Source organism: Anoplolepis gracilipes, chromosome 14 (genome assembly GCF_047496725.1).
Source record: "Anoplolepis gracilipes chromosome 14, ASM4749672v1, whole genome shotgun sequence".
Lineage (NCBI taxonomy): Eukaryota > Metazoa > Arthropoda > Insecta > Hymenoptera > Formicidae > Anoplolepis > Anoplolepis gracilipes.
In genome coordinates, this window is record NC_132983.1 from 5573512 (window position 1) to 5587271 (window position 13760).

At 35.2% G+C, this 13760-nt stretch overlaps 3 protein-coding genes across 4 annotated transcripts; 2 read left to right on the forward strand and 1 right to left on the reverse strand.

Annotated features, from left to right (window-relative positions):
- The first annotated feature begins 137 nt into the window (after positions 1-137).
- Ahcy (adenosylhomocysteinase) lies at positions 138-3538 on the forward strand. Its single transcript, XM_072906682.1, has 6 exons — positions 138-294; positions 926-1116; positions 1687-2028; positions 2412-2627; positions 2881-3107; positions 3197-3538. The coding sequence occupies exons 1-6, from the start codon at positions 270-272 to the stop codon at positions 3492-3494; spliced, it is 1299 nt and encodes a 432-aa protein (XP_072762783.1). The 5' UTR covers positions 138-269; the 3' UTR covers positions 3495-3538.
- A 219-nt stretch (positions 3539-3757) lies between these two features.
- On the reverse strand, positions 3758-10317 carry Wdr59 (WD repeat domain 59). Of its 2 annotated transcripts, XM_072906676.1 has the most exons (21): positions 10183-10317; positions 9677-9836; positions 9500-9549; positions 9217-9352; positions 8903-9116; positions 8694-8827; positions 8449-8598; positions 8197-8356; positions 7983-8062; positions 7836-7902; positions 7548-7750; positions 7207-7470; positions 6974-7124; positions 6715-6908; positions 6230-6366; positions 5930-6145; positions 5548-5674; positions 5036-5065; positions 4431-4594; positions 4066-4319; positions 3758-3978 (listed from the first exon to the last, which is right to left on the reverse strand). In XM_072906676.1, exons 2-21 carry the CDS (start codon positions 9725-9727, stop codon positions 3839-3841), a joined length of 2922 nt encoding a protein of 973 aa, XP_072762777.1. In that variant the 5' UTR covers positions 9728-9836; positions 10183-10317; the 3' UTR covers positions 3758-3838. The 2 variants fall into 2 exon arrangements, with proteins under 2 accessions (XP_072762777.1, XP_072762778.1); XM_072906677.1 differs by lacking the exon at positions 5036-5065.
- Positions 10318-10586: 269 nt separating this feature from the next.
- Positions 10587-13573, forward strand: Maf1 (repressor of RNA polymerase III transcription Maf1). Its single transcript, XM_072906697.1, has 5 exons — positions 10587-11676; positions 11755-11904; positions 12074-12361; positions 12547-12666; positions 12747-13573. Exons 1-5 carry the CDS (start codon positions 11594-11596, stop codon positions 12820-12822), a joined length of 717 nt encoding a protein of 238 aa, XP_072762798.1. The 5' UTR covers positions 10587-11593; the 3' UTR covers positions 12823-13573.
- Positions 13574-13760: the final 187 nt, after the last annotated feature.

Below are 13760 nucleotides of genomic sequence, written 5' to 3' on the forward strand. Positions count from 1 at the left end.
CCTCCGACCGCGACAACCCGCGCACTTTCACTAGTAAAGACCGCGACGAAAACTGAACGGCGGCAAATTCAAATTCCTACCACGTGACCGCGTCGCGCGCCGCGCCGGCGAAACTCGGAATTAATCGATCACGTGATCGCGCCGCGCCGGCGAGAGGCGATCACGTGGTCGACGAGCTTTATCTCGGAGTGTAGTAGGTTATCGGACACGCGGTATTCGTGTTCTCTCGCCTCACAGTCGCCGAATCGAACGTACTACATCAAGGTACCATGTCCAAGCCCGCGTATAAAGTTGGTAAGTAATTAATAAATAAATGACGCGAAAATTTCGAGAAGTTCGAGAGTAACGCAAATGTATAATAAACACGTGCTCGCAAAGTACTTGCCTTTCCGAGACATCGAGATGTCACATTCCATGTGTGTATCATGGACTTGAAAATAATATATTAAAATATATGTATCATTGCCGTAAAGGATAAAATCTTTAAAAAAAAAATGTGTAAAGTACTTGAATCGTCAGCTTACTACTTGTGGAGTATTACATCAAGTTTTTGTCAATACCTTCGAAAATTTCTATATAATAGAATAATACGATAATTTTAATATAATTATATAAAATATACATAACAATGAGTTAAGAGTTTGATAGTAATGTGTAATTAATAGTAAAATAATTTTTTAAATTCTTTATGCACACTACTTTGTGTATATCTTAGAATGCTACTTTTTAATTCTCCATTTTCTAATAATTGTTTCTTCTTAAATTACTTTTTTATAGTTACCTATCATATATCATTTCGTATGATATTATATAATTAATTACAGATTACATATAATTATATATAAGACACAACTCTTTTCATTCTAATATCTCATCGAAAAAAATTTTCCGACTTATTTGAAATAAATCTTTCAATTATTGACAGCCGACCTGACCTTGGCGGAATGGGGTCGCAAGGAGATCACTTTGGCGGAGAATGAGATGCCAGGACTAATGGCGATCAGGAAAAAATATGGACCGTCAAAGGTGTTGAAGGGTGCGCGGATTGCCGGCTGTCTTCACATGACTGTACAAACTGCGGTGCTGATTGAGACTCTAGTAGAACTTGGTGCAGAGGTGAACACTGAAAATATGAACTATCATTCTAAGGAAACATCGTAATAAATTAATTTGCATACATAATAATTCTTCTGCATATAACACATAATATCTACATCATAATTAATGGCAAAAAAATTTCTGATAATTAGTTATATATTTTTCTAGAGTAGATAAAACTAGACATGATGTCACCGACAAGATGACTGTGTGGTATTTGGTTTTATAGAATCTAAACAGAATTGCTAATAGAATAGATAACCTTGTGTCATTTTATAATAAAGTAGATATAGATATAATGCAAAATAGATATTAGAATAAAAAAAGATCTCTTGCATTTCAAAAAGTCTTTTGGTCCATTCCTGTAAAAGTGAGAATATTTACAAAAGAATTCAATAATGTTACAATTATTTAAATCTTTTTGAACTTATTGTGTCTCTTCACAAACAAGAATAAGTCACAGCTCATATTTATACAAAGAAGAAACTGAGCAAATTTTCCTACAAAAGTAACATATCTAGAAATTCATCCGCCTAAGAATCTAATATTTGGGAATTAAATTTTAATAAAATTATCCTTGTATCGTAGGTGCAATGGTCGTCCTGTAATATATTCAGCACTCAGGATCATGCGGCGGCAGCCATAGCGAAAACCGGAGTACCTGTATATGCCTGGAAAGGCGAAACCGACGAAGAATATATCTGGTGCATAGAACAGACTCTCGTCTTCCACGATGGCAAACCACTCAATCTGATTCTCGATGATGGTGGTGATCTGACCAACCTCGTGCATACAAAGTATCCACAGTACCTCGAGGAATGTCGTGGCATATCCGAGGAGACCACCACCGGAGTGCACAATCTTTATCGCATGATGAAGGAGGGTATGCTCAAAGTGCCGGCGATTAACGTCAATGACTCTGTTACGAAGGTTTGTGCAAGACTATGAATAAGCAAATTTGTGAATGATTTGCTCTATCAATATGCGGAAGCGATTAGATATAAATTAGAAATAGTCGTCACACTCATCAATTAAGATAATAAACAAGTGTCAGTTGAGATAATAAATATGATTGTGTAATGTAATATGACAAAATAGTGACGAAATAGATAAGGAATTACAAATATGTTTTCACTTAAAATAATTGTGATGCAATATGTGATAGACGTGTTAACAGTTTTTCATTATTAAACCAGAAGATAAAATATTTTTCAAAAATCTACTAAATTAATAAAGATAAAATGAATAATATATATAAATAACAACACAATAGAATCAACTTTATTACTAAATAGATCTTATATTTTTGACAGAGCAAATTCGACAACTTATATGGATGTAGAGAATCATTAATAGACGGCATCAAGAGAGCTACCGACATCATGATCGCCGGCAAGGTATGCGTGGTGGCCGGATATGGAGATGTCGGCAAAGGATGCGCGCAAAGTCTCAGAGCTTTCGGAGGTCGCGTTATTATCACTGAAATCGATCCAATCAACGCGCTTCAAGCAGCTATGGAAGGATACGAGGTAAGAAAGATTCGAATGATCGATAAAATTATATCAAATTCGCGTTTCGACTATTTATTGCGCATCCTCCCTTCCCTCTATGTCACAAATTGTGAGTTTTTCAAAATTATGTATAAATATAAAACTGAAAATCTCAATTCGAGCCATTAAGTAAATTTAAATAAATTTATAAATAAAGTTTTCTTCAATTAACGCAATTTTCGAAATCATCAATCAAGTATCATTGTCACAGTCTCATTGTCATAATTCTCAGGTGACGACAATGGACGAGGCGTCTACGAAAGGCCAGATATACGTGACCACTACAGGATGTAAGGATATTATAGTGGGTCGACACTTTGTGAATATGCCGAATGACGCCATCGTGTGCAACATAGGACACTTCGATTGCGAGATCGATGTCACGTGGTTAGAAAATAACGCTGCAGAAAAGATCAATATAAAACCACAAGTGGACAGATACCGCTTAGAGAATGGCAGGTAAGTATTATGTGTGTAAGATTGTGAAATAAAACATAAACGAATTTTATCCTCTAATAATTAATTGAATCAAATCGTTCATATTTCAGACATCTTATACTACTCGCGGAAGGCCGTTTGGTAAATTTGGGATGCGCGATGGGTCATCCGAGCTTCGTCATGAGCAACTCGTTCACAAATCAAGTGCTCGCGCAGATCGAACTCTGGACAAAATCGGACCAGTATTCGATCGGCGTGCACATGTTGCCGAAGAAGCTGGACGAGGAAGTCGCGACATTGCATCTGGAACATCTGGGCGTAAAGTTGACAACTCTAACGCCAGAACAAGCCAAATATCTAGATGTATCTATGGAAGGACCTTATAAACCTGATCATTACCGATATTAGCCGAAACTTACGAGAAGACTTGCAATAAATCATCTTATAATAAATTGTTCTTGTTATAATTTCATACAATTGATTTTTTACAAAATTGAGATCAACACCGATTTTATACAGTGATTGATTAACGCATTAAAGCTCTCTTGTCTCTTTGTAACAATTTTGTCTGATAAAATCAATTTGTTAATTTTTAATTGGAGTTAAAAATTATTTTGATTTTTTATTTCTTGATCGCGTAACTGTCACTTTAAAAAGTATATTGATACATGTAGAATAAAAGAAAAATGTATTCTGTTTTTGTAACAATAACTATCACAGATCTTGATTATGTACAATTTCATCTACGTTACCTATATTTTAAATAGCATAGAGTTCTCCTGCAGGCAATGACAGCCGCAACCCGTAGGGCATACCGTCTCTTTAGTAAACCACGCAGCTAAATGCTCGATATGTCCACCATGGCCGCAAAACATGCAGAAGTTACTCGCACCTAGATTTTTGGACGAAATCTTTAATTTTATTTTAAATTTTACGTGCTTACAGAAAGTAATTATTATTTGTTAGAATTGGTACGAACCTTTGACTGTAACGTGGCATACGATACATTGAAAGCTCAGTCCCTTGCAGTTCGCACACTGTGGACCTTGACTAATTTTACTGCAGAGCCGACACTCGTTCTGCAACTCGACGCCCTTCTGCACATCGAACGGGGATGCACTTAAATGTTTCAATACCTGCGCCCGGCCATCCAATAACTCCCATCTGTGTAATGCTTCAGCATATGATTTCTTGTAACCGTCGTATAGTGCCGTATATTTCTCGTCGAGCAATCTACAAACAAGATATATATTCGGTTACATTAAAAACTAAAACATATAGAAGAACAAAATAATAAAGTCTAAAGAAGATTTAATTTGTATCATCTGGTTTTATATAACTTACTTAATATTTTTCGCCGGGTCTCCAAATGTGTCTTGAATCGTCTTCAAATCATCAAGTGACTCCGACCACGAGTTGGACCGGTGTTGCTTCTGAAGATTCTGAAAATTCCATCCCTCCATCGTGGTATCTGCCAGATGAATCGTGTGATAAGGTGAACCGCCAGGCTACAAAGTAAAATCAAATAAAACAGGTTCGCAATTTATGTGTAGATTATTTATATTAACGTTAATTAATATTTATAATATAAATCCTCCATGATTGATTATCATTAATGAATAACATATGTGTGAGCTCTCGTAGATATATATGAAATATGTGCATAATTAATCATAGCAAACAGCACACATTGTTTAACCACCAATTGCGATTTGCTACAAGCGATAGGCATGTTAATTTGTTTTATTTTTCCTCATCAATTATACCCATACAAGTGTATAAAGATTTGTATGCATCCAGATTTTAATCAGGCGCAGCGAGCAAATCTGCATATGTGGTATAGTGACGCTTTCCAGTCCGATGCTCAGAGGTGTACGTAAGATATCGTACAATAGAGAGTCCTAAGAACCAGTACACTTTCTTTTATGAACTGAATTCAAAGATCTTACCTTTAACCACCATTTTCCTGTGGAAAGCCTCTATAACAAAACGTAACATATATCGTTAGCTATGATATATGTATAATTATAGATGACATGAAAGATAGGTCAGTATAGTATAATTCATATTTATTACATGTATAATGCAAAACTACCTCAAATTAAAATTTTATTCATTGCATGTGCTTCCTAAGATTTTCACTAATATTTTGTTTATGATCACAAATATGTAAGTATACCATACTGTCGTATTTTTGTGTATCAAAACAAATGACATAAAACACCATGTATTCCCTCATGCATCGGAAGAAAGAGACACGTGCTGTACATAAAAAGGTGTCTCCCAACATATTAAATGCATGAAGAACGCATATGCCGAACAGAAGACAAAGATGTGAGTGCTAAACATATATACATAATTTTCCCCTTAACTTTGCAGAATGTTAGTGCTGGTCCATATTAAAAAAAAATTGTCAACACATAGCACACTTTTGCTCGTTCACACGAATTTACATACTTACACTGACGTTTACGGATTTACTAGTCAGCCTGGTTTGTATGGCATCCGTATTCTCTGATCGATAGCTAAGTGCACAGCTTAACATACCAGCCATTTGAACATCAGACTGGTTAGCATAATGTTGTATTCTGAACAGAAATATAAAATAATTGATATATCAGTTAATTGCTCGACTAAGATCGATTAAGATTGCATTTCTACAGAAAGATATATGTATACAGTAATGTAAAGTGCTTTTTAAATAAATCTTTTTAAAATCTTTATCCTTCGACTTTTATATCTATTTTAATTAAAAAAAAAATGTTAATCTATTAAAAAAAAAATTATATATATATATGCGCATAAAATTTGAATAATAATGAAATATCTAACGAGTTACTTACAGAGAATGGATTAAATGTTGACCCCATGGATGTAAAGGCCATGGAGCGTCGATATCAGAAGATTGACTCGATTGACAAGAATTGTGCTCAGTGTTGGAAGGCTGTGAAATAATTAAACCAGCTAAACACCAAGTTTGAACTAAATCAGATCGTTCCAGCGTAGCAGCCACATTCGCGTTATACTGGCACATAGCAGGAATATCAGCAGTATTAATTCTATAAAGAGAAGAATAAAATATTCTCATAGATTTTTAAAACATTTCGCCACTTTTGAACGTTATGTATAACCATCACACTCACGTGTATTTTTCGGCGAGTTCTTTATTAACGAAAAATAACGATGATATGTCATATATCATAACCATCGGGTGATAATTTTTAAAGTACGAGCGATCGTGCATTCTGCCCGTTCCATGCAATCCACGTCGGAGATCTTTCTGTTGATGTTAGAATTATAATTATACATATAATCTATATGTTATAATAACATGTGCAACTTGCTTCAAGTAAAAGTGGCATAAATAATAATTATTATTATTATGATTACAAGTTGTCAAAATTTACTCAAGAAACATACAAATTTGTGTAAAATAAAACTTTGTACAAGTAAATTTAAGATCTTTTTTTAATTAATAGCATACGTAAATGTGTAACAAGAAATTTTATTATTAGATTTCTATTAGAGATCTCATACTTATGACCGATAAGAACCAATATTGCCATTTCATAATTTTATAGTTTCTATTTATATCACTCTTATTTTTATCTATTCATATATGCCTTACCCGATCTTGGAAATAGTATGAGCTGATAGACATATTGTCGTTGGTCGGCACGTAAGAACTTCGGTACATATGCATAAAAGATTCGCCATTTCCCATACTGTTATCCAAGGCAGATAGAGCTCTGGGTGTTGCATCTCCCGGTTTCATCAATGATCTTCTCGTGTACGAGGGACGGCCGAAACAAACGAGGATACCTATTTAAAATCGGAAAAGCACGTCAAGTCAAACATCAAGAAACAATATCGAGCAATATACACACCTACGCAGGAAAACTTGGCGCCAGATGTTCTAGGAAACGGTATATAAGAATCCTGATAATTCGCACAGATATTGGGCGAGCTTAGAAAATTGCTATTATCCTGCATGTGATACGCCAAATGACTACTCTCATCTTCGTCCTTTTTGCACATCTGCACGCAAACACGGTGACAAAGATCAATATTTTTATTCGATTACTATGTTAATTGGATAAACAATACAAAACTTGCTTACTTGTTCTAAAGTTATATTTAGCTGCCGAAGACATGGTTCCAAACATGATCTGTTCTTCCTGACGCGATGCTGAGCGGTTTGCGTGAGAACCTTCAGCAATTTGTTCATCATCGTGCTATCGATCGATGTGCCGGGACAAAATTGAAAGGTAGGCTGCGCGCTATACGGATAATTTTCGGGAAAATTTATTTTTAATATCACATTGTAGTTTTTTGTACATGCGGTTATGGTGCAAGTTCTCTCTTGCGCGTCCATTACATTTAGCTGGAATGAAAAATCAAGTTGCGTTAGTCGTGTTAGTCGTTTCATCAATTTATATCTTGTGTAATCTTCCGAGTTACCTCTACATTTGGTATATTCATATTTATTAGGGAAAACTCCTGTTGCAAACTCTTTGGTTGAGTGGGAGACGAGACTTTCTTGTCTGGAAAATTGATCGTTTCAGATTGCGGCACAGGCTCGTTCACTTTAGTCGTTATGTAATTTATCTCAGGTTCACTTTGAGAAGTATTAAGCTGCAATTCTTGAACGGATTGCAGAGTTCCTATAATAATATCCATCGCATTAAAATTTTATCGTAAAAATCTCATGACATATCTTGACAATATTTCATATATATATATATATACTTAGATTATTTTCCTCGGAATATTGACTGTAGACTGACAAACCATCATCCATACCGTTATTGCATAACTGAAAATGACGAAAAAGACGCCATTATTATCTGCAATTTTTATAATTCACAAAATTGTATAAAGAGGATATATTCTTACTTTTTTTATAAATGGATTAATTTTAAATATCCTTAAACACTGATCCTTGGACCATGTAATAAGTTCGAAATCACTATTTTCTATAAACAAATGAAAAAAGAATTGCAATAATGTACATATTTTATCCTTTTATAATTTTTTAAATAATTTTTATAATATGAATATTTAATTTTATATTGTGAATAATTTTTAGCACATAATTCAATTATAATACCTAATTTCAAATGTCGCCATTGAAATTCGAGCACCACATCCGTATGGCCTACAAATGTATATATTGGTGCATTAAGTCTCGACGTGTTCCATAGCAAAAGACTGTTTTCTCCTCGACGTAATTGTGGTACCACTATTGTCACTAAACCTTCCCCGAAAGGCTGTAAAAGTTCATTGAGTATCATGAGTATTATATAGATATTATATGTAAAAGAGTTACAATAAACAGTCTGTATTCAGCATGTGTTCTTACTGTATATCTCGCTCTCCACACGGGAGAATTCGTTGTCAAGATACTCTCGGCTTTGCGCGGATTGATAATGTCGAAAATCTTGACGGTGCAATCTTGACTTGATGTTGCCAATTGATTTTGTTGAAAGGGACACCAATCTAAACCGTGTATCTAAAATCACTTTGATTTTTTTATACTTTCTCACAAAAATTATTTGACATATAATAAGTATAACATATAATTATAAATGTCACAGAGTTGCATACTTTGTATAAATGGGCTGTTATATATCGCACGGGACTTGTTGCTTTCCGTTGATCCCATATCTTGACATCTCCGTCGTGTGCTGTGGCTAAAGTATGCGGTGATAGTGGATTCCAACGAACTTGAGACGATCCCACTGTAGCGAAAATACAAAAATGTTTATTTTTTTGTTGGTGAAAGGATTTTAGTATACTTTAATCCCTCATCTTACCAACTGCAGACAAAGACAAAGATGGCTTTCTTTGATCACGTATGTCCCAGATATGTATAAAAGTGTCAATACTACAAGAGGCAATGATATCTGGTTGATTGGGATGCCAATTTAGATCGCTAACCACACGAGTGTGCGCTTTCAGGCTTTGCATGGTTTGCAATTCATATCCTCCTGCTCCATTAAAATTCAATATTTCAATTCGTGTGTTGCTCTAAAATAAAATAAATATTTTTACCGTCTCTCTCAAACAATATAGCTTCTGTTGGTGATATAAATCAACATTTATATAAAAGAGATTCATAATATCTTACAGAAATGGCGCACAAGTGACAATTTAAATCAGATGGATTCCATTCGGCAGAGCCAACCTCGTATTTGCTCTGTCGCTGAAACTTTTTCACCGCATTCACATCCTCATCCAAATGTTTTATCGCCAAGTATCTGCGTCTACAGTAGACAATATACAACATAGTCTTGTAATATATTTGCAACGCAATTTTTCTACAGTTTGAGGTATTAATTTATTTAGAATACAGTAGTTGAGGAACATTATTTATCGCGCTAATTTTAAACAGCGCAATACCAGTCACTTACCCGGCTAACAAAACATAATTGCCGGTCGCGTCCACAGCCATGGTGTTCGCCTAAGTGTAACGAAAAAAGAAAATCAACAGATAAACACATTTTCTTTTTTCCACGTGTGTGTGGATAATAAATAATAGCGCTCTATTATTATTTCTAGCAGCGGATCCTCTCGCTTTCTCGACTCACCTGTAAATCACGGTGCTCCGTAACCACATAGTTGCTATTTCGTTTAGACATTTTAACATCAAACTTTTGTCATTTCCCTCACCATCCTGCGTCGAGGTTAGCCTGGGCCAAAACAGTCTGACGCGCGCGCCGCAGTTGAATTAAACGCGCCTATATAGCTCTGCAATACAAAAACAACGACATACGCATGAATGTATACATATATATATATATATATATATAAATATAAAAATATTTCAAAATAATCTGAGGAAGAAACCTTGAAAAAAATATCTCCAATTGTTATCATGTTGTTTATTATTACTTTTTTATATCCACGCTTTGTCTCTCTCTCTCTCTCTCTCTCTCTCTCTTCCTCTTTTTTTCTCTCTTTCTAAATTTATGCGCATATATATATATATCTATATATAATATTTGCTTCTATCAATTTAAAATTGCATTAAATATGTAGAGAGAGAGAAAAAAAACAAAAAAAAAACCTCGCTAGCTAAATAAATTTATTTTACTTTTCGTGGCTTCGTTTCTTCCTCTCCATATAAAGTCTGAAAATACAGCTGTCTCATTTTAAACGCGAAGCCCCGAGACGTCATACATAAATATTTCTCTTTTCGGATGAGAGAAACACTGGTCACGGCCTCGCACATACTCAAGTGCGTACGCGCGCGCGCGCGCGCGAGCGCGTCGCGTCACGAGCGTCACGCACACATGCGTGCACTGACGTAACGTGATTGGCTACACGTTTCACATCGCGAGAGAGAGAGAGGGAGGTAACGATAAGGTCTTGCGCTCCAGCGACGCTATTTCTGTCACATATATGTGTATACGTGACACGCACACAGCTGTTGCGTACATATATATATATATATATATATATATATATACGTGTATGTGTGAATGCATACATATACGTTGCGTTTACTTGCGCAGTAAAAGCGTGAAGCGTCGAGTGTGACATCGAGTCGCAATTAGTTGGTAAACTGGTGTCAAGCTCGCGGGCGACTAAGGTCGAGTGCGGGACGAGTTTAAGGAAACTTGAAAATATATAGGTACAGGGCGCGTATTGGAAATTGATCTGGACAGTGACCGTGATACTACGTCAACAGTGACAACAATGTCCGTAATTATGGATTGTTTTCGTCAGTAGCGGACGCTACGCATAAAGTTCTCTCGCGTTGAAGGAGAATTCACGCCTCTCTCGGAGCATAAATCGCTCGTCGTTCCAGGTAGCTCTGTGTGTGCGTGTTTTGTGCGACTTTCTCGCCAGAAAGACGATAATTCGAATCGAGGAGAGAATTGGAGAAAGAGGCAAAGCGCCTTTGTCTCTCGGTGGATTCATCGCGTTGTCCTTCTTGTTTCACCTTCGTATATTCCGTCTTTCTCTCTGTCTCTCTCTCTCTCTCTCTCTCTCTCTCTCTCTCTCTTTTTCTCTGTCTCTGTCTCTCTTTCTGTCACGTAGTGCAAAGTGTACGAGGACTGACGGTTCCTCGGGGGAACCCTTGTCGTACGTTTAGAGTCCGTTCTAGAACTCTATCACTTTTCCCCAACTCCTTGATTAGCTATCTGTAATGTGCAAGTACAGTAAACAAGCCGGGAAGATCACTACGTCGACGATTAATCTCGTACACTCGAAGAGGAAAGGAATCTTCATATACATAAAAGAGATGCCCAACGACTTGATAAGTCTTCGAAGTCGAAGAAGTTTTTTGACATTTCGTTTATACTGAACGACTTGGCTGATAAGAAAATCTGAGAAAATTGATCAAGATTCGCTTGGACAGCGAGCAACGACAGAGTCTCTTAGGATCACGGAATGTCAACATTGTAAGGCAGGTGATCTGGTCAAGGAGAATTAAATACAATTTCCAGCTCGAGGCTCAGTTGTTTTGTATAATCAGAGCAGTCGCGATTATTGTCATCATGAAGCTGCTAGAGAATACGCGTTTCGAAGCTTTAAACAGTGCCTTGTCCATCGAGACTGGGGATAGTAAGATAATTGCAAGGTGAGATAAACGCTGCAAGACTCTTATCTCGAATCAATCTTGATACTGTTTACATGCAATTTTTTGTTATCACTGCAGGATCGAGAGTTATTCTTGTAAAATGGCAGGCAATGATAAACAGATGTACAAACGATTCAACTCGGAAGAGGGAGTCACGCCGCACGATTTGCAAGCTTTATCACCGCCGCAGACATTTTTAGGAACCTCTCCAGCTCAGGGATACTTGAGGTATTTTCAAGATAATTTGCCTGAAATCATAAATTTTCCCATTGTAAGTTTTGTTCAGTCGATACTAACTGTCTCACATTCTTGCCTATGTTTACTTTTTGATAAAACCACAATGTGCGTTGAATCACAAGGTGATATTGACTTAAATTAATACATGTTTCTTTAACAGTCGTAGTGTCTCCGGCGACGAAGAGGGGGCGATTGCGCTGTGCGATACCATCAATAGAAGGACATTATTTTACTTGACCACTACGCTAAATTCAACTTTTAATCAGGACTACGATTTCTCGGATGCCAAAAGCGAAGAGTTCAGCAAAGAACCGAACTTACAGTGTGTAAAAAACGCGGTACAAAGTCATCTCAGCGCAACCGCGAACGATCATTATCGCGATTTGCACGAAGCTCTTTGGACTGCTATTGACGAAGAGATATCGTTGAAGGAATGTGATATCTACAGGTAAACATTCGACGATTGCTTTGCTGTGCACAAAATGAAATGTACAGACTATGCATTCCTATGAGCCATTATCAAATTGTTATCTCTACGATACAAAATTAGAATGTATAAAATTAATTATATAGAACATGCAAATTAAATAGAAGATGGAAGAATATATTTACAATGATAGAATATTTTTACAGTTATAATCCAGACTTTGCGTCAGATCCATTTGGGGAAGATGGATGTCTATGGTCTTTTAATTACCTGTTTCACAACAAAAAGCTAAAACGTATCGTAGTTTTCACTTGCAGAGCAATAAAGTAAGTGTACTCTTTTTTAAAAGAAGAGGAATTTTCTATTTTAACCCTGCTTAACGCATTTTGTTCATTTTACTTTGCAGTCCCCTCTATATACCAGATTCCGGAGTTGGTAGCGACTTTGCAATGGACGAAGATGACGAGGATTGTTATTATTAAATCAAACATATATATATATATGCATATATGGTTGCTGCAATCTTCACGATTTTCTTTAGACATATAACGGCAAATGAGTACTCGTTTATTCCCAACTTTACATAACTTTGAATTTTAGTACTGTCCTACTATATAATTTTCATAATAAGTTGCGTAGCACGCTTTTTTTTTTTTTTTAATGCCAGAATTTAGAATTTCTGTCTACTTATTACTGTAAATGAGTAATAATGGTTACTCATTTACTCAATACAGTGATATTGCAAAAATTTTTAGAAGATAAACATCTTATTTTCATAGTTGATTAAACAATATTAATCTTTAATATCTTATAACGAAATCTCTTGTGAGAAAGAATTTTTTTATAAGAAGTAGATGCACATATATCCTACACATATATATATATATATATATATAAATTATCTCTTTATGTGTGAAAATTTTATGAATTTATTAGAATATAAAGTATAAAGATTCTCCCTTCGGTCTCTTTGTAATGTGATTACGTTATCATTCTCTATACAATTGTATTCTATACATATATATTTTGAGGGCAAAATGTGTGTGAATAATAAAACCCACTGATATATATATATATATACATATACATATACATATACATATACATATACATACATTATATATATATAATTATAGCAATTTCTCAATCATAAAAAATCATGAATCATCTACAATTTTATACAACAATTTTTCATACTATTCAAATATAGAATTATTAACTTTATTAGAAGAACATGTTTTCTTTTTCTTTTCAGTTTATTCATTTTTTCATTGTTAATAACAAGAGAAATATTTTTATAAAACTGCAGATTGAAGATTAGAGATTCTATTTTCTAAAAAAAAAAAAAAAATTGAATTTGTTCGCGCCTTTTCTGGTTATATATAATCGGTAACATTGATCCAGAAAAAAACCTAGATCT

What these genes read in the sequence shown, in the direction of transcription:
- Ahcy (XM_072906682.1), top strand. Translation starts at nt 270, where the DNA reads ATGTCCAAGCCCGCGTATAAAGTTG. An exon ending in TAGTAGAACTTGGTGCAGAG is followed by an intron (nt 1,117 to 1,686) that starts GTGAACACTGAA and finishes CTTGTATCGTAG; the next exon opens with GTGCAATGGTCGTCCTGTAA. An exon ending in TACCGCTTAGAGAATGGCAG is followed by an intron (nt 3,108 to 3,196) that starts GTAAGTATTATG and finishes TTCATATTTCAG; the next exon opens with ACATCTTATACTACTCGCGG.
- Wdr59 (XM_072906676.1), bottom strand. Translation starts at nt 9,727, where the DNA reads ATGTCTAAACGAAATAGCAACTATGTGGTTACGGAGCACCGTGATTTA. An exon ending in TAAATATAACTTTAGAACAA is followed by an intron (nt 7,125 to 7,206) that starts GTAAGCAAGTTT and finishes GTTTGCGTGCAG; the next exon opens with ATGTGCAAAAAGGACGAAGA. An exon ending in ATGCCACGTTACAGTCAAAG is followed by an intron (nt 3,979 to 4,065) that starts GTTCGTACCAAT and finishes CCAAAAATCTAG; the next exon opens with GTGCGAGTAACTTCTGCATG.
- Maf1 (XM_072906697.1), top strand. Translation starts at nt 11,594, where the DNA reads ATGAAGCTGCTAGAGAATACGCGTTTCGAAGCTTTAAACAGTGCCTTG. An exon ending in GATAGTAAGATAATTGCAAG is followed by an intron (nt 11,677 to 11,754) that starts GTGAGATAAACG and finishes TTATCACTGCAG; the next exon opens with GATCGAGAGTTATTCTTGTA. An exon ending in AAGGAATGTGATATCTACAG is followed by an intron (nt 12,362 to 12,546) that starts GTAAACATTCGA and finishes ATATTTTTACAG; the next exon opens with TTATAATCCAGACTTTGCGT.